General features: G+C 44.6%; 2 protein-coding genes across 7 annotated transcripts; both read left to right on the plus strand.

Moving 5' to 3' along the window:
* The first annotated feature begins 220 nt into the window (after nucleotides 1-220).
* LOC133162184 (rho-related GTP-binding protein RhoA-D) lies at nucleotides 221-6,202 on the plus strand. The gene is made up of 5 exons (XM_061291201.1): nucleotides 221-352; nucleotides 2,177-2,334; nucleotides 3,212-3,332; nucleotides 3,557-3,687; nucleotides 3,870-6,202. The coding sequence occupies exons 2-5, from the start codon at nucleotides 2,179-2,181 to the stop codon at nucleotides 4,041-4,043; spliced, it is 582 nt and encodes a 193-aa protein (XP_061147185.1). The 5' UTR covers nucleotides 221-352; nucleotides 2,177-2,178; the 3' UTR covers nucleotides 4,044-6,202.
* Nucleotides 6,203-7,438: 1,236 nt separating this feature from the next.
* Nucleotides 7,439-15,211, plus strand: ncoa5 (nuclear receptor coactivator 5). Of its 6 annotated transcripts, none has more exons than XM_061291282.1 (12): nucleotides 7,439-7,588; nucleotides 8,639-8,692; nucleotides 9,812-10,074; nucleotides 10,249-10,356; nucleotides 10,876-10,939; nucleotides 12,608-12,865; nucleotides 12,938-13,062; nucleotides 13,150-13,282; nucleotides 13,374-13,576; nucleotides 13,663-13,867; nucleotides 14,002-14,093; nucleotides 14,157-15,211. In XM_061291282.1, exons 3-12 carry the CDS (start codon nucleotides 9,906-9,908, stop codon nucleotides 15,026-15,028), a joined length of 2,229 nt encoding a protein of 742 aa, XP_061147266.1. In that variant the 5' UTR covers nucleotides 7,439-7,588; nucleotides 8,639-8,692; nucleotides 9,812-9,905; the 3' UTR covers nucleotides 15,029-15,211. The 6 variants fall into 6 exon arrangements, with proteins under 6 accessions (XP_061147266.1, XP_061147267.1, XP_061147268.1 ...); XM_061291283.1 differs by having other exon boundaries at nucleotides 13,153-13,282; XM_061291284.1 differs by having other exon boundaries at nucleotides 12,941-13,062.
* Nucleotides 15,212-19,390: the final 4,179 nt, after the last annotated feature.

Below are 19,390 nucleotides of genomic sequence, written 5' to 3' on the forward strand. Positions count from 1 at the left end.
ATAATTTGCCTTCGAAATAAATGTGTTAAGTCAATTTACCCATTTACTTCTGTTAATAGGTCCAAAAGGGGTTTCGCCGAATGTTATTTGGAGAACAAAACATTCATTTAGTTGACTTTTAGTTGACTTAAATACGGAAGGGTCAATATTTCTGTGAAGGTTTTATATTTTATTTTGGACAGATAGGCGGAATCAGCTTATCTCAGCAATTTAGTGGGCGGGACTTGTTGGCCTCCTGTGTAGCATTCGGCGAGCACTGCAGTGTGGAAAAAGGCGAGGAAGAAGTGCCTGTGAAGGAGGCGTAAACGGGGTCTGAATATCTTGGAAGAGGACTCAAGTGGCTGAAGAGAAGGTAATTACAATTTCTTTTTTTCTTGGAAGGTGAGGGCATTACTTTTCTTAATATTATTCATTTCGCGTGACTGACACAGTAGTTGTGACTCATTTAGGGTGGTGGCTCCCGCTCCAAACATTCGCCCTTTTCCCCTTTTGGATAAACTAACCTAATCTCCTCCGTTCTCCCAGTTCTAACCAGTTTTTGACTTTAAATTTTATTTTGTTTAGTTTTTTTCTTCCCATAAAGTTGATAGCGCTAAAGTGTGAAGAGATACACACCATCGTGTCGGTGTACACCGTTCACCGCAGCGATCTGTGTCAAGGAGGAGGTAAATCTAATGAGCGGCCGCCGCCGCCGCCGCCGCGTCCATTCCTGGAAACCGCTCCAGTTCCTCATTAGTTAAGTTAACTTTTTTTTTTTAATTATCGCAGAAGGCTATCTAGCATTCCCAAAGCCAACAGAATTTACATTTCATGATTTTTTTGTGACGTTGTAGATTGTGTACAACTTCAAAGGTCCTATCAAATCCTTTTCTTCCAGAAGGAAACGTTTATCCCCTGGAATGTCCTCATGGTATCTTCCACATTCCCATGGGAATGAGGGGCTCACGGGATTGTGTCAGAACATTTTCCCATTTCACTTGGACCTCAGCAAGTTTTCAAAGTTTACCTAGATTGACCAAACCTTCAGAAGTACACATGCTTAGAGTCAAAACAATACCTACTGCACATAATGAATGTTAAAATACTTGCACAGTTAATAGCATGACGCGTGTACCGACTATTCTGTTTACGTAATATATTTTTGGGAAAGCTCAGTTCTGCACCTTCATAGTCCCGGTTGTAAACTCTCTGACAAGTTTTCTTGAGGAGCATGTCTGATCCTGCAGGTGATCTGTGTTTCCCCATCAGATTAAGACGCTAAGACGTTTATCATGTGTTGCTTGAATGTAGCGGCGCCGCCTTTGACGCTTTCTAAATTGGTTTGGCCCACTTAACGGGCAGACTATACTGGTACGCTCTACGTCTTTCATGGCATCTTCATATTCTCTCCGCGGCACCGGGTCACGTTCTGCTTTCTGATCATGTGGTTGACCGTGTTGCATAATCATCATCGGCCCCTAAGCCTCAGGAAGCCTCCTTGGAGAAAGAAAGGCAGCGTGTTCATTAACCTGCCACTTGAGTTGCGCCATTGCTTCGGTGTGTCTCGGTGGATTCCCGCTAAACCTTGGCATTCTTTCGTGCAGTTTACAACTCTCGCATTGGGATTGTTTCCATTGCCAAGTCACGTGTCATTACAGCCCATGAACAAGTTTATTGTCTAGTATGGTATTCGCAATGTGGATTATCAGTTGGGCCGGAAAAGTTAGTTTTGTTAAAGCTGTTTGCAGTGTTCTATTTTCCCTTCAGTGAGCTCAGTTTAAAGAAAAAAACACTCAATTTCCTGTCAACCAGAACATCAGAAAGGGTGTTGTGTTTCTTTTCTTTTTTAGGCAGTGTTTGTTTTAGTTCCATGTGTGCGATGCCAAACCGGCCAGATTTTATACAAAGCGATTGCCTTTAACTTGAAGTGATTAGTTAATTTATTGAGCAAACTGATCTTGTCACATTTGTAAATGAAGAATGATGTGCTAATTATCACTTTTTAGATGTTACCAATGACAAATATTTTGGGGCTATTGTAAGATTGTATCTGTTTTTTTGGTGGCCTTCACGCCTTCTGGTGCTTTTCAAGCTTTATCACGTAAAAAAAATCAATCGGACACTTAATTCAAGACCTTGACAACCAACTTAAACAATAATGTTTGGACAATCCCCCCGCCTTTTTTTTCCTTTGCAGATATGGCGGCCATTCGGAAAAAGCTGGTGATCGTCGGCGATGGCGCTTGCGGAAAAACCTGCCTGCTGATCGTTTTCAGCAAAGACCAGTTTCCTGAAGTCTACGTGCCGACGGTGTTTGAGAACTATATCGCTGATATCGAAGTGGATGGCAAACAGGTTTGTAGCGACTTTCATGCGAGGGATTTGTTACTTGCACACAGGATCACCACTTAGCAGCATAACAGGAAATGACTCAATCTCCCGGCCGGCTTCCTGTTCAGACGGGGAACGAAGACGTCGTCCCCTCAAATCCCCACTCCATCCCTCAGGACTTTCTTCCTCCCCGTGTGACAAAAGTCTCCCATTTCCTGCCATTTTAGACCTTGGATAAAAATAAATGGGATCCACGCTGGACTTGAGTCTACTTGGGAATCACGGTGACATTTTGAGGCCTCTCCCTCTCTGTTCTACAACCAGATCAAATTCCTTTGCCTGAAATCTCCAACCTTCATGCAGATGGGCCCTGCTTCCGTTTTTTTCTCTCCCAAAAGCCCGTGGGAGCACGGCCGCTACACTTGCTCATGCACGGTGCTGCCACCTCCCACCGGCCGCCTCTGCAGACCTCTATTTTGGGACTGATGCCTGCGCCTCTCCTGAAGGCATCACTTTTACCTTTTGAGTTTGAAGTGAAGCGCCCTTTTTTTTTTTTTTGGTCGATTTAGTGCGAATGAGCAAATGACCGCAGCCGAGAGAGCGAGAGAGGTGGCTCTCGTGTGCAAGCGCAGAAGGTGATGCCTGCTAATCTCCCACTTTCCCTAATTGAATTAATCAGCAGCTTGCGGGGATGAAGCCAGTCCTTGTGTAAATTTCCACAGCAGTGACACCACAATGATGAGGATTGAGTGATGATTAGAGAAGCAACTTCCTCCATATCCCAAAATGCATCACTTCTACAGTTTGACCACAACAACGACGATTGTGTATTGTTACGCTCTACTCATCCATCGCTTTTCTCGTTGATCATTTGAAGCATGTCGTGATGTTTCTACTGCAGGTGGAATTAGCATTGTGGGATACAGCGGGCCAAGAGGACTACGACAGGTTGAGGCCTCTCTCCTACCCAGACACTGACGTCATCCTAATGTGCTTTTCCATCGATAGCCCTGACAGTTTAGGTATGTTTGGTGGTTCCTCATGATTCGCAGACATTTTTCGACTGCTTGTGATTATTTGAAGCAGCCTGAAAGTATGTGGGATGAATGCAGCTCCAAACATGCTTGCTTGCAGAGCAATCTATCGAGTGACGCTACGCTGCCTGCCTGCCTGTCTGTCTGTCGTCCTTTTTATAGTCATCCCCTTTGAGTATTTCTTTCCTTATCCTCTCTCTCACTTGGGACAGAAAACATTCCGGAGAAGTGGACGCCTGAAGTGAAACACTTCTGTCCCAATGTTCCCATCATCCTCGTGGGGAACAAGAAGGATCTGAGGAACGACGAGCACACGCGGAGAGAGCTGGCCAAGATGAAGCAGGTACGTACACCGTCAAAGGCCTGCTGGGATGTCTCTGTGAGATGTCTGCGGGCACATTTTCGAAATCAGCTTGTTGACACATACAGCGATTTATACGTAACACTTGATTGAAACTCGTTCACTGTGTGTAACATCGTATGTCAGAAGTGTTATAAAGCCACATCTTCCTGTCTACCATGTAGGAGCCGGTCAAGACTGAGGAAGGCCGCGATATGGCCAACAGGATCAACGCCTTTGGCTACCTGGAGTGCTCTGCCAAGACCAAGGACGGTGTGAGGGATGTGTTTGAGATGGCCACCAGGGCGGCGTTGCAAGTTCGCAAGCGCAAGAAGAGAAGCGGCTGCGTGCTCTTGTGAGCCATCTGTTAAGACGCCATTGTGAAATCGGAGAAACAGGATGAGCGAGAGAGGAAAAACACGAAAAGGCCTGACGACCCCCCCTCGCCCCCCCCAATGGCATCTTTGTACTGTATCCTGCGCTTCGTAGTGGGAGTCAGGCCGTCAAATTATACGCAAAACTAACAGTGAACTTTGTCTATATTAGAAATTGATGTTTGGGAAAAAAACGTTATTGCTTTACTTTGTCTTTCAAAACAAAAAGCATGTTTTCTTTCATATATAGATTTTTTTTTTTTCAACCTGGCAGTGAGCATGATAGAATATCGCCATATCGTCAAGCAAGGGCGGTCAGCCTCCTTCCTCGCAAATAAGCCGTCTCTCCGAGCAAGTTCCCATCCACGGCGTTCCCACCGGTAAATCCACGCCTGCGTTAACTGCCCGTGCCTTTTTGTACGTTTTCTACACCTTTTGCTTCCTTCTCATTGTCTCGTCATTACAAAGTACGCAGCTTCTGAGAGCGACAACTTCTCGCGGTTCCTGTTCTTGCCTCTGCACTACCGTAATGCGACAAAAGCAGAAATGCTCGATAAGTGATGACTCGCTAGCGTCGGCCCAGTGGAAAGTGGTGAAAGCAACACGAGCGTCTACGTGTGACTGTCAGTCTCCATACAGAGGCAGGCGTGATGAATTGCGCTTACTGGCATCCCCACCCGTGGCTGGAATCTGCGCTTAACTGGTTAGCCTGGAACTCGTGTCTTGTTAGTGTCGTTTTCTCACGTGAGCTTCCAATGCTTGTCATTTTTTTGGCGTATTTTATTGGCGTTTATGACAGTGAGGAGTTTGTCCCCCCCCCCCCCCCCCCCCCCCCTCCGGTGCCTTGTCTGTGCCGGTGCGCCATTTGCATTCTCTAGCAGACCTGTTAGACCAGTTGATCTTGTGTGGTTTTTGTTGTTCCCCTTCTTGCTACTCAAATGCAAACATTTCATTTGTAGCTTACATCAACGGGGAGATCAGCGATTTCAGGATGAACCTAAAATGCACTACACACAGGTTTCGTTCAAGTGATCAGTATTTATTTGTTGCGATATCAACTCTTGTGAATCTTCCAATCCCAATAGATGTGCAAAGATGAGGGCTAAAACCAGAGTTTTGATCAACTTTGGGTGCGATGGCAAAGACATGATAGAATGACAAAGCACCTACGATCCGACATAATTGAATCATCTCCCACTCCCTGTATGCGAAGATGATTGGAAATAGAGATGAGACTGCTTCACTTCATGACAGTTAGTCACAGCTTGTCTTTAGCTGAAACAAAAGTTAAGCAAAAAAGACCAAAACACTGAAGACTTGGGCATGGCCATTCCAATCTTTAAAGGTCAAATCGAATTCATTGCAAAGTACAATTTTCACTTTTTAGCAGTTGACCTAAACATTGCTCAACAGCCATCCGCATGACTACAGGTGACAAAAGTACATCACTACTGTCAATCATTAAGACAAACCTCCCCAATAATTAACTTGCTGGCTGAAGTGGCAGCTACTAGAAATAGAAAGCATTGGAGTCCTCCCTCATGCCTCTGCACATCATGCACATTAACAGGTGTTTGCATGGAGGCCGCTTGTTCTGTTTAAGTTGGTTGCTTACGGAAGTGCACCAAAGATGAATTGTTTGTTGCAGCTGCTGCGCAAGCATGCACACACTGACGTGACAAGACGGTTCTTATCAATGCACACGAATCTTGTCACTGCTCAGTGTCACATCATTACCACCCTCTGAGAATATTTGAAAAGTCAGAATGCAAATTTAGATACAAATTCACTGGCGCACACAGCTTTGTTAACAAATATTTCATCCCAAGTGAACTTTGTTAATAAACTATTTTTGTGACAAGACCAAACTGCTATGTTTTGCTGAAGAGTTTCTCGGTTGGTCATAGTTGGAGCGTGTATGTGTCGTTGGGCATTTTGTGAGATGGGGATCACTCAAATGAGGTGTGTTTTTTTTTTTCAACCAAGAATTGAGTTCATTTTTTTAGATTCACAATGACCGATACATTTAACGAATATCGTGTGTCCTAAAAACTGCATGGCAGTAAAGGCAGATATTCTATGTTCCTTTTTTCTTTTTAATAAAATGCATATTTTGGAGACGTAATAAATTTATTGAAAATGTCGTTGTAGCCTACAGCTCCCTTTCAAACAGAAATACAGTGAATTGAATTGAATACAAAAGTCCTTGGTCAATACCAGAATTTTAACACCAGAGGGCAACCACGCAATGACCCACATGGCTAGGGAGTAGAATAAAGAGGCACGAAGAAGAAATCTAGCATTTGTTGACGTCTATTGGGAGGTGAAATTACACCTCCGACCTGGGGGCGGCGGCAGCGAGCAAAGTAGCGTAGCGGAGATTCAGTTAAGCAGCCATCTGTCCTAAAAGAAGAAGTAGGAGTGGGGGTTGACTTTGTATGAAGACAACGGAGACGTGGGCTTGACGGGATAAAACCAGATTAAATCCTTTTTTGAAGGTAATTCCTAATGTCTTTATGTCCCAAAGCAAACGTGGCTTCGCTCTACTTTAAAGCAAAACGTTCATACCATTTCTTTTACTTGTTAGCTAAGCTACCAGCTACTGGCTAGCACACAGTTATTTGGTAAAACCGCGCGACCTGAGGTACGTATCAAAGAGGCCGTGAAGTGCGATTAAGTAAGCGACTGAATGCGTCCGTTATTACGGACATCGTTTTTGTTGGTGGTGCTAGTTGGGGGTTAGCACTGCTCCAGCCCCTCGAATTTCGCCATTTAGCGAGGCTCGCGCGTTCTTTGGCGGTGGACTCCATATTGTCTTTTTCCAGTGTCGAATAGGCATGCACAAATATTTCATCCCAAGTGAACTTTGTTAATAAACTATTTTTGTGACAAGACCAAACTGCTATGTTTTGCTGAAGAGTTTCTCGGTTGGTCATAGTTGGAGCGTGTATGTGTCGTTGGGCATTTTGTGAGATGGGGATCACTCAAATGAGGTGTGTTTTTTTTTTTTCAACCAAGAATTGAGTTCATTTTTTTAGATTCACAATGACCGATACATTTAACGAATATCGTGTGTCCTAAAAACTGCATGGCAGTAAAGGCAGATATTCTATGTTCCTTTTTTCTTTTTAATAAAATGCATATTTTGGAGACGTAATAAATTTATTGAAAATGTCGTTGTAGCCTACAGCTCCCTTTCAAACAGAAATACAGTGAATTGAATTGAATACAAAAGTCCTTGGTCAATACCAGAATTTTAACACCAGAGGGCAACCACGCAATGACCCACATGGCTAGGGAGTAGAATAAAGAGGCACGAAGAAGAAATCTAGCATTTGTTGACGTCTATTGGGAGGTGAAATTACACCTCCGACCTGGGGGCGGCGGCAGCGAGCAAAGTAGCGTAGCGGAGATTCAGTTAAGCAGCCATCTGTCCTAAAAGAAGAAGTAGGAGTGGGGGTTGACTTTGTATGAAGACAACGGAGACGTGGGCTTGACGGGATAAAACCAGATTAAATCCTTTTTTGAAGGTAATTCCTAATGTCTTTATGTCCCAAAGCAAACGTGGCTTCGCTCTACTTTAAAGCAAAACGTTCATACCATTTCTTTTACTTGTTAGCTAAGCTACCAGCTACTGGCTAGCACACAGTTATTTGGTAAAACCGCGCGACCTGAGGTACGTATCAAAGAGGCCGTGAAGTGCGATTAAGTAAGCGACTGAATGCGTCCGTTATTACGGACATCGTTTTTGTTGGTGGTGCTAGTTGGGGGTTAGCACTGCTCCAGCCCCTCGAATTTCGCCATTTAGCGAGGCTCGCGCGTTCTTTGGCGGTGGACTCCATATTGTCTTTTTCCAGTGTCGAATAGGCATGCGCAGTACGCGGGCTGCAGAGTATTTTCAGCCAGTTTCCCGTTGATTTGAATTTTGAACCAATATCTGATGACTCGAGCCTGAAATACTATTCTTTCATTATTAAGTGCATTTCGGTTGTTGATAAATGGTGGTTCTCATCCGCCGCCGCGCATCGTTCGATCACGTAATCCTCGGTTGTTGTCGCAACGACGCCACCGAGTGGCTATGGAGAATGGCGACATATCCATCTGTCTGAAAGTGGTCAATAAACCCACTTTTATCAACAGTTTTTGATTTACTTTTCTATATTTCGGCAAGTACAACACACATTTTACAATACTGACTCTTTACTGACATCAGACACGTTATTGATTTTCCTGATTGTGACTTGCGTGCAATGCTGATGGTTGGAGCCAGCTAACGTCCAAGCTAGCGCGTCAGAGAACATTTACATCCTGTATCCATCCAGGGGTGCTCAATGTAATCTTATAATTTAATTGTGGGTGTTGCACATCTGCATCTGCTCATTTATTTGAACCACGTTAAGCCCCAATCTCATGTTTGACGTATCCCTACAACGCACCTCTTTGTTGTTTCAAACAGCTTTTCCATCGCTCGGTTACTCGGCCGCATTCAAAACCTGCTGTCGTGCTCCAAATGTTTGACATACGCACTTTAGGGTTCCTGATCAACGTCTCCTTACAAGACCTTTTCTATTCTCTTCCAGACGCTTGTCAAATTGATTGGAAGTGCCATCCTCGCCTTCTGGATTCCCACCAAGGTATTTGCAAAGTTGTTTGCTGAGCAATATAAATGTTTGCCTGTTTTGGAAATCCCTACATTTTTCTTTGGATGAAACAATTTTGCGTTGTGCCGTCAAACTTTTTCAAAAGCGGACCTTTGCCCGATGGCAAGACGCATAATGGTGCCTTTTCGTTTCAGCATTTGCCAAAACCATTTCATGTCTCCAAAGTAATTTTTCCATCAAGACATTTGAATTTGAATCACCATTTGCGAGGACGGGCTGCCAAGGAGGACCCGTGCGGATTTTGGTGTCTCCGATTGTGATTTTTTGCGTCACTCAAATATCTAGTGGACTGTCGAGTTTGTACATTTTCACACGGGGCAAAATGTGACACACAGTGTGCCATGTTTTTTCCTCCGCATTGGGGTGTGTATTTTCCAAGACAAACCTTCTCTCGTCGTACAGGGGGTTCTCGGTCTTGGAATGGCGTGTAGTGAACGAGTTTGCGCGGTGGCTCTACTCAAATACATCAAGGCACACGCTAAGTCACGGCGTACTGTTTTGTTTTTTCTTTGTTTTACTTTTATGCCCGTGATGTGCATTTATTGTGTAACTTGACAACTTTGCGAGTATAGGCTCGTGATGGACTTTTCAGTGTTCCAACTTGCGTTCATCAGAGTTACGTACCTGACATCGATCATAAACCGAGGATTCCCTGTACTCAATTGCTTAATAATAATAATAATAGAGAGAGGTGGGACACATTCTCAATTGGAATAACGTAGATCGGGTTAAAACGGCCCCCATACACATTACGGCGGGGGATCTTCGCCCAACCTTGCTGGTGAACTTACGCGGCCACGAATAAAACCGACTAAAACAATGCCAATCGTTTCTTTGTCCCCATCGTTTCTTGCATCAAATTTTCAAACCACGGATTGGATCCACATTTATACGTCGTGCATTTTACCGGAGCGCGCCGGCCGGGCCGCGAATCGTTGAAGACTTTCCGAAGCGCCCGCCGACCGGTTTCCTGCGTCGGTTGAATTTCCCCCATTTCCTTCCAACGCGGCGCAACCTCTTGACCCCATTTACAACTTTTCATCCTCCAGAGAAGTTTTAATCTCTTCTGTCACCCCCATTGACATGTTTCAGGATCGTGGACGGTCGTATCCGCTCAAAAGTAAACGTTTCCGAGCATTTCCGAACGTACGAAGGAGCAATCTGCTAAACCTGGGGATCACGTCCCATGTCTCGTCGAAGAAGCCGGAGTCCTTCGCCGGTGCACTTCTCACGCACCTGTAGCAGTACAGATCCACGGGAAATGGAGCGAAGGATTTTTGTGGGGAATTTGCCAACGTCCGACATGGATAAGAAGGATTTGGAAGATCTTTTCAGTCCATATGGAAAGATACTTGGTCAGTAAATACGTCATCCCGAGCAAAACAAAATCCACAGATTGTAGCTCATTGCAATGCCTTGTCTAATTTGCAATTTGTCTTAAGCATGTAACTGTTCCAACCGTGCTTGGCTTAATGGGTAGGTATCCACTCCAATGTTTTCTTGTACCACTGAAAGTATCCCTCTTCCAGGCGTTTCCCTGTTACGTGGATATGGATTTGTACAATTTGAGCGTGTAGAGGAAGCCGAAGCTGCAAAGTTGGCCCAAAAGGGTCGCATTTATAAAGGTTATAAAATAGGTAAGCCTTGACTGTATCAAGTCTGACTATACTTCCTATGCATAACCTGTGTGACAACCCCATCAAAGAAATCGTGTTCATTACGAGGGTAGATAGATGACTGATTACCTTCTGTTGGATCGAGCAAGTCAAATACAGCTAGCTAAACGCGTATCGTTGGTTGCCATGTTTTTGCCTTTTCTCCTTGGAAACTTGTTTTGAATGATTGGCATGCAAAGTAAATAAACACTTACACAATTAGTTTAATTTCCCCCCCAATTGTCTTTGCATTTACTTGGGAATGCCTTTAATACGTTGTCCAAATGCGCCTCGCCGGAAAATAATTTTCCCCCTCGTCGTTTGGTTCGGCAGACTGAATCTCCCTCCGCGCGCTGCATTTCGACCTGCCGTCCCGTCAGGGAATTTTCATTTTGGACCATTGGAATTTCTTTGACGTGCCCAATTTTGCGTTGGTTCTGCGCGTACTCTGATTGCCATGCCATTGTTTTTTGTTCAACGTTTGGATTGATTTATTTTCAGATGTAAATATGGCAGTGGAGCGACGGTGCGCTAAACCTCATTCCCAGCCGAGCCCTCCACGCAGGTAAAGTAACACAAATTCTGTGGGAAGACCTAGCATCGCCTCCAAAGCGGCCGCTTAAAAACCAGCAACTTAAACGGGATGTTTTAAACCTTCAATGGTTCGGGTTGGTTACGGAGGTCTTCGAGCCACTATTTTGGAGATTGTTTCCGTTATTTCACTTGACAGGAATTTGAGTCAAAATAAACCTGAAAAAGGGAATGTCACAATTTGTCTGCATACATCTTTTCTGGCTCTCATTTTGTTTGTACTGAAGTTTTTAAGCATGGTCGGCCGTCATCATACATTAGTGGAGTAACATAAGCACACTTTAAAATCCAATCGACCAGACTACTTGATGATGATGTCGGCTCCGACAAATACGTTCACATTTGGCCAGAGCCCCCTTCAGGCAGCATTCTGCTCAGGAGTTCAAAAAGATTGAGAATTCCCTAACCCCATCCCACCCCGTAAAACCGAAAAATGATGATCATGGTTGAACAAATAGATGAAGCGCCCAAGCACCTTTGGAAAAGGTCAAGTCAAAAGGTGCAAGAAAGTACCATTGAAAATAAATTTGACCTCTCGTTTCAAACCATTTTCATCACGTGACGACGGGCGGGCGGGGAGGCGGTCATAATACCTCCAGTGGAAAACTGCAGTCCATTTCACCTTTTGTAAAGGCCGTTCAGTGAATCAAGAAAATCCTCACATCAATAGTTTTCGGGGGACGGTGCAAATCTATTTCGGTTTCAAGGCGTGACAAGTTTTTCAGTTCCTGTGAATAAAATTTTTATTGCCTTCAGTAACGAGCTAGTCTCTTAAAGTAATGCAATTCATCAAAAGAGCTCTCATACAATGGAAGAAATCTCTGCATACGCCGCAATCAGTCGTAATGGACTTTCCCAGCCTTTGTGCACGCCTAGAAGGATACCTGTGGGTTGTCCTAGTTATCTTGAGGTCGGTCTCGTCTTCAAATCGGTTCCCCTTCGTAACCCCATTGAGCTTGGGAAATAGAAAATGACATGGACCCAGGTGAGGTGAGTAGGGAGGTTGCACCAGCACAGCGGTTTTCCGTCAGATACTCGGCCGTGTTGCGCTGCCTCAACGTTTGCGTCTTTTCGCGCGCTGAACTAAGCAAACGCAGCAGCTTCTTCTTCTCCAAGCTTGTAGTTTGGGTTTGAACTTGTGCACCACCAGTCTTGGAAGTTCTCACGCACCTCATCATCCACTTGGATTCATCTCAGTCAAGCAGACTTTGCGTATTTTACTCGAACCTCAACTTCTCTGGTTACTTCCAAGCATTGGGACCTTGGATAAAGTATTTCATGGGGTATCAATCATAATGTTCCAGGGCCGGCTTGCATTATAATTTCATTTATTCCTCACCATTGTGAAGTTTAATTGTTTTTTTTCCTCTTTTCTTTCTCTGAATGTGCTTATTTACAAAATGGTGAGACTTTACGGGACACGAATAAAGAACGATGAAAAGGTTGAAGTTTGTATTTAAGAGGAGTAGGAACAAGGACCACTTGTACACGTGGAAACAAACATCGGAGTCTCCTGGGTTGAATTTATTTGATGCAGATTGACTGTATTTATTCCTTGGCATCAGTAAATACTGTACTTTTAAAGTTTACCTACTAGAATTCAGAGAATGTACCATCTCACGATTTGTACCTTCTTACGCAGGCCATACGGCGGTTTCGGGGACAGTAAGGATCCCCGGCCTCGTTCCCGCTCGCCGGCGTTCCCCCGTGATAGCAGAGATCGAGATGCACGTGAATCCCGAGATCGAGACTCCCGTGACGGCCGTGACGGGAGAGACCCCAGGGACCCTGTTAGAGATTCCGGCAGAGAGCCAAGAACGGGAAGCCACGAGTATCGTTATCGCGGCTCCGAGAACAGAGACAAGGACCTGAGAGGCGGCCCGCGGGATCCCGCCCACAAGTAAAGGATACGCATTGCGGCGAAAACAGCATGTCGAATTTTTCCCTTGACTTCTTGTTTGTTTTGATACAGCAGAGAGGAATATGACCGTTACTACCGTGGTGGAAACGCCCCGGATGACTACTACGGCAGAAGGAAGGATGACCTTTACAGGGACCAGTACAAAGACCCATGGAACGGGCGACGCGAGGCTGATGGTTGGGCATCTTTGTCTTTCACGTCACTAGATGTTTTCCCAACTCCGTAGAGACGATGGCTTTTTTTTGTGTGTGTGTCGTCACCAGTAGATGACCGCGGTCGTCCGGAGGAGCGCCGGCGTAATGAGCTCTATCGACAGTACTATGAGGAACTGCAACGGCGCCACGAAACGGAACGCCCTGTCGACTGCTCCGTCATTGTCGTCAACAAAGCGCAGAAGTGAGGCTGCGCTGTGTTGTCATTTCAGGGCAAGGTTGAAGAAGTTTCTTTCGCTTAAAGCGCCGCCTTTTTTTTGCATTTGAACCAACAGCAGGGAGTATGCTGAGACAGTCGGGCGCAAAGTTCACGACTTGGGCATGGTGGTGGACCTAATCTTCCTCAACACCGAGGTGTCCCTGACTCAGGCGCTGGAGGACGTGGGGCGCGCTCGCACTCCTTTTGCCATCATCATTACCCAGCAGCATCAGGTGCACCGATCCTGCACCGTCAACATCCTGTTTGGCACGCCTCAAGGTAAGCGCACCTTCTACTTACTTGTGTAGTCTCCATGTCAGTCATGAGGGTTTATGTGAAAGCACATCTGCTTTAACCTTTCACAGAGCACCGGAACATGCCCATGCAGGATGCCATGATGCTGATCGGCCACAATTACGACACCTACAAGGTGGAAACCCGCGAGAAGGATCGCGAGGAGATTGCCCGCAAGGCCGCCAAAATGGCAGACGATGTGCTCCTCCGTGAGCCTGACCGTGAAAGCCACCCGGTGTCTGTGCTAACCTCCATCACGTTGCTTGCAGAGAACAGGTAAGAAAGCCAACCTCCGTGCTCGGAGTTTCATTTCAATACTGGTTGGAAAAGGATTTACTGACATAATGAACAGTTTGGACTGCCTCGAGTCAATAAGGGTTGGAAAACTTGGTTTTGTTGACACTCGATAGGTTTATAATGCCCGAGGAACTGGAAGGTCTGATCGCGTACCTCACTGACAAACGGACGCGGCTGATGAGAAATCCCGCAGACCCTCACGCAGGTATGACTCGTCATCCTTAACTTAGCAGGGAATGTTGTCATGCTCACCCGTTTCTCTGGACAGCTACGGTCCTTCCGGTCACCGCTGATGGCCAGCCCTCGGCTGCAGGCTTGCCTTTGGTGGGTGCGGCGGCGGCGTTGCCTCCCGCCCTTTCCGCTCGCCCAGTACCACAGCAGTCTAGCCACATGGTTCCGCACTCGGGCCTCGTGGGGCCCCATTCGGGTCTCATGGCACCGCAGCAGTCTGGCCACATGGCGGTTCAGTCCAGCCCCATGGCGGCACAGTCGGGCCACTTGGCGACCCAGCCCGGCGGCCACATGGCGCCTCAGCCAAGTCACATGGTGCCTCAGCCAAGTCACATGGCGCCCCAGTCCAGCCACATGGCGCCGCAGTCCAGCCACATGGCACCCCAGTCCAGCCACATGGCGTCTCAGCCAATGTCAACGCCTCTGAGCACGCAGACCAACCCCAATGAGGAGCTCCAGGCCAAGATCCTCAGTCTGTTCAAGAGCACCGCTTCAGGCGCTTCCTCTGTCCAGTCCCAAGACTACAGCTCGGGGCGCCAAGGCGGAGCAGCGTCTCAGGGCTACGGCGCCTCTATGGGCCGCTCGCCCTCAGCCGGTGCTTCCGCGGGTGGTCCGAGAGGCGCCAACGCTACCGGCGGTATCAATTTTGATAACCCGAGTGTCCAGAAGGCTCTGGACACTCTTATCCAGAGTGGCCCGGCTCTCAACCACCTGGTGAACACCGGCAGCCTGGCACTTCAACAGCAACCCCAGCAGCAGCAGCAGCAGCAGCAACAAATGCACCAGCACCAGTCCCAAATGCACCACCACCACCACCAGCAGCAGCAGCAGCAGCAGCAGCAGCTACCACCAGTTCGACCAGCAGCCAACATGGGCCAAATGACACAAATGTACCCCCGGCATTACTGAGAAGTTCGAGATAGTTTTGTAAACGATTTTACTTTTGTTGTTGTTTTTCTTATCCGCACCCTATGTTTGAGGTTCCGTTGGTGTTAGGATGATTCCATCAACATCTCCCCGCATGCAAATGTTTCCTTCTCTTACGTTTGATGTATTCCATTTAAAAAAAGTCACCACACTGCTGTAATAAAATGGTATTGGTTTATTGCATTTTGTGCTGACAAATCTATAAAATAGAACGGGCATCATAGCCATAAGCCAGAGATAGAAGCATTTGAAATGGAAGATAAAACTACTTTCTTTTTCTTTTGAAATGTATCATGAAACACAATAGAGAATACATGTTGACTTTTTTTTTTTCTTCCTGTTTTTCAATCCTTAGAATATTTCACTGACACTAACACAGAAAATAAACACTTCCACACTAATTATATTTAGTTTATTTACACGTAGCCCACCCTCTCGCTCTCCACCAGCCCCGCACCCCCAGCACATGTGCAAAACACATCCCACCCCACAAAAGCGAAAGGAACAATAAATACACTTTTACCACAATATGAGCGATTGTCAATGGAAAAACGTGTGACTTGTCCATTGGCAGTACAGTATTTAACAACCTACACTGAATTTTTAGGCATCGTACAAAGTGTTGACTCCAGTGAATTAAAAATTGACGGGCCGCCATCCATATTCTGGATAATAAAATCGTATTTAAAACGGATTGCATTTTTACCCATACAACACAACTGGGAAATGTAGCATATCTTGAACTGCATTGTCTTGCTTCTTAGTGTTCCATTGTATTTGACACTCCTGATGATGATGTGCATCCCATTGCCTGTTCACTGGTTTTATTCCGCAATTGAAACTACATCAGAGCAATGAATGTTCACCCTTTATAGCACTTTTGATTGTAGCTCACAGCTTTTCAAGAAATGAAATCCATATTGCAAATTTATATATGAGCCAGGGTATTGTTGAAAAGCATTCAAATGAATATAGTATGTGAGTTTCACATTTGGAATTGAAATTTGAATAACATTTCCACAGCATTGTCTATCATTTCTCAAGTCATAAATTGGACTTTTCTTTGGCACAATTTTCCCCCAAAATATTTGCATCTAACTAATTCACTGGAGCACATGTTTGCACAATATGTTTTTATATATGACTGTGAATATATACGTAGTTAATAGACTTTGGTAGTATTTTTCTTTCTCCAGATAATACATGAAAAATAGAATCTTGTACTCTTCTATACTAATAGTCATCATTTGGAAACATTTCCAGTGCTAAAAGATAGCGAGGGAAGGGAAGGGAAACACAGAGTCGTGCGAGCGGAAAGAGGAGAAGAAGAAAAAGAAAAAAACACTTTTGGGAACACAAATATATTCTTGCATGCACACAATACTGTTTACACTGGCTGACTGGAGAGCGCCTCTGCTGGCAGCCGCATTTTATGCATTACCGTCACCAGATTGTGGTGACGTCGTTGGCCACCAGGGGGTGCTGTTTCTCTGGTGGTTTGTTTGCTCCTCTACCCGCTCACTCATGTGTTTAGTCAGAGCCCTTGACATCCATTTAAGGATGGAGACTTGAGAAATGATCACCGGCAGCTCTTTTTGTCTCATGCTACAGTTTGTTGCTTGCTTGGGTGGGGGGGTGGTTGGATTGGTTGGTGGGTGGGTGCTCCGCGTCTGTGTGTGTGTGTGTGTCGGTTCCGAAACGGACTGTTGTGAGGGGCGGTGTCCAAGCAGAGTCGCTCCCAGCGTTGGAAGCGCGACTTTGATATTCTTTCATCACTTTTGGAGCATGATAGTGCAGTCCCATTTCAACTACACAGCCTTTGGGAGGAAGAGGAGAGGGAGAGAAAGAGAGAGAGAGAGAGAGAGAGAGAGGCTGGGGGAGGAAGGATGAAGGGCTGGCTGGCTGGCTGGCTGTCTGGCTGGCTTGGTGGGATGATGAATGACCATTTCCAGCATGACAAACTTTGTAACTTAGCCAGTCTTGACTTTGAAGAGAAAGAAAAGTGGCCAGAGCACGCCAGGTTGTTAAAAAAGGCAAACTAAATGTGCCGAGTGGACAAAATGAGCAGGTAGTAGTACTTCAGCAGCTTTTTGCCAGCGAGATATGCGAGCGAGCGAGCGAGCGAGACGGCTGTCTGTTGTTATTGGCCTGGCTGTCCAATTCAAATCATTTCCATCACCATATGTTGTCTTTCGTGTTTGCTTGCTTTTCATGCTTTTCATTGGACAGTGGACGGACGGACGGACGACCAGAGAAAGCAAAGATATCTCCAAATTTTCACTCTCCGTGACGGAAAACAAAATGAATTAAAACACGTTTGATCAGTTGTATTCACAATGTGACCAAAACATTTTCCCTTGCGCTTTGAATACAAGAATATTTGGAGATTTGGAGTGAAAGACATTTGGAGATGCATGCTTCTTCTCATCAGACAGTAACACTCCAAGGTCCAATTACAAAGAGATTGGATTCGGGTCATTTTCTTTGCGTTTTAGCTCATAAAAATGGAGATACGGGATTTTCCAAAATAAAAAGCAAGCCCTCTACTCCATTTTTTTTTCATCTAAAAAAAAACAACATAAGTCTTTCATATAAAGACGCAATTTGGTGAAGTATGACCACTTGTCTCACCAAAGTTTGTTTTAGAATGTTTATCAGAAAGCCCAAAAAAGATGAATTTTCTTTGGATACACAGCTTCAAATTTGGAGTCAGAGTTTAAACCCCCCCCCCCACAACATTTGGATATGTCACCATATCTCAAAATGACGAGTTAAGATTTTGATCCAATATAATCAATCCATCTTTTGGGATGGAGAAAAGACTCACACCATTTGGAGATACACTATATGCTTTTCATTGGGCAGCAATGGTTAAGGATGAGGACAAAAATAAAGCCAGTGCGGAGCTTGTACAGTCAAAACAAAACAAAAGGATAAATAATATTGCACATCATCTTACAAAACTCTTAAGACTCGAGTCCACAGTGATCAAACAGTGTACAAGAAGACAACACTAGTAAGTTAACAGTGTCTGTAGTGATTCATTCATATTATGTACAAGTGACTGACTGACTGACTGACTGCCCAAGGTCTCGCAACAAAAAACAACACCATTTGAAGCAAGAAATAGAACAAATAACGATAAAGTCAACAGATCTTGACTTGTTGTTGGGTTTTTTTTTTGTTTTGTTTTTTGCAAAAGACCTTTTCAGATTGATGTTCGGCAGCCTCCCCCATCTTTAGCGCGTGTAGTCACTATAAAAACCACGAAAACAAATATCGCCACACGGTACCATGCAAACGGCATTTATAAAACATTGAGATTTTTTTTTTTTTTTTTACGGAAATAGATTACGTCAAAACCTTTTGCGTGTCTCCTTTTCATACTTTTTCAAAGGCTCAGTTGATGCAGGCAAATGTTCTCAAACCATCCAAAAACCCAAACAAACAGCATTTTTTGTTTTTGACTTGTTAGTCCAGATTAGTCATAAATTACAGTCACACTTTGACAATTTCCAAATCATTGATACAACAAAGAATTAATTTATTGATAACTGAAGGAGCATGTTCTATTGCATCGGTTTTTCAAATACTTTTGCAGCCACGGCTGATATGTATTGTCTATCTATCTATCAATCAATCAATCTATCTCTCTCTCTACCCTTTTTAGTTGTTCATTCTTCAAACGACCACCCGGCGGTTTTGGTGGTCTTTCTGTACAGTACAAAGACCAGAATCTAGCAGAACTAGCAGCATTCACCACAAATGGTCCTAGACATTCGAGCAACACCAAAAAGAAAGCTTTTTTGTTTTGTTTGCTTTAAATAGCTAACTAGAAACTCATTTATTTTTCAATACTCATATACTGTATAGATATAGATATATGTCTGTATATATGTATAAATACGTAAAGTATCTCTTTATAATTCTACTACAAGTGCAAGTGACCCCAACCCAAAAACAAATAAAGTGACTCGAGATGACTCTTCAGAAGATGTTATACAAAATAGATGCCTTAAGAAAAAAAATGAACATGAGTCCATATTTGAGCTATTGCACGTTCCTTCCGAGATGCGCTTCTCAACCTAATAACGCCATCCGGCGTTTATACAGTCGCTAAGTCTTAAACCACCATCAGATTGATTGTTTTAGCAAGCAGATTTTTATTTTTTCTAATCTACTACTTCCTGGCTCATAGAGACGGACGGACGGACGGGCCATATCATTGTGATTTGGGAACGACGGGAGAGTTTGTTTTCAAACATTTTGGTACAATTCCAACATTTGAATCGAATCTCATTTTTTACCGTGTTCCAAACTGCATCATGTCAGTCACAGAAATAC

Source organism: Syngnathus typhle, linkage group LG11 (genome assembly GCF_033458585.1).
Source record: "Syngnathus typhle isolate RoL2023-S1 ecotype Sweden linkage group LG11, RoL_Styp_1.0, whole genome shotgun sequence".
NCBI lineage: Eukaryota > Metazoa > Chordata > Actinopteri > Syngnathiformes > Syngnathidae > Syngnathus > Syngnathus typhle.

Bases quoted from the DNA above. Each gene is read 5' to 3' on its own strand.
- LOC133162184 (XM_061291201.1), top strand. From the start codon at position 2,179: ATGGCGGCCATTCGGAAAAAGCTGGTGATCGTCGGCGATGGCGCTTGC. The intron at 2,335-3,211 runs GTTTGTAGCGAC...TTTCTACTGCAG, and splicing joins TCGAAGTGGATGGCAAACAG to GTGGAATTAGCATTGTGGGA. The intron at 3,688-3,869 runs GTACGTACACCG...TCTACCATGTAG, and splicing joins AGCTGGCCAAGATGAAGCAG to GAGCCGGTCAAGACTGAGGA.
- ncoa5 (XM_061291282.1), top strand. From the start codon at position 9,906: ATGTCTCGTCGAAGAAGCCGGAGTCCTTCGCCGGTGCACTTCTCACGC. The intron at 10,075-10,248 runs GTCAGTAAATAC...TCCCTCTTCCAG, and splicing joins TCCATATGGAAAGATACTTG to GCGTTTCCCTGTTACGTGGA. The intron at 10,357-10,875 runs GTAAGCCTTGAC...ATTTATTTTCAG, and splicing joins TTATAAAGGTTATAAAATAG to ATGTAAATATGGCAGTGGAG.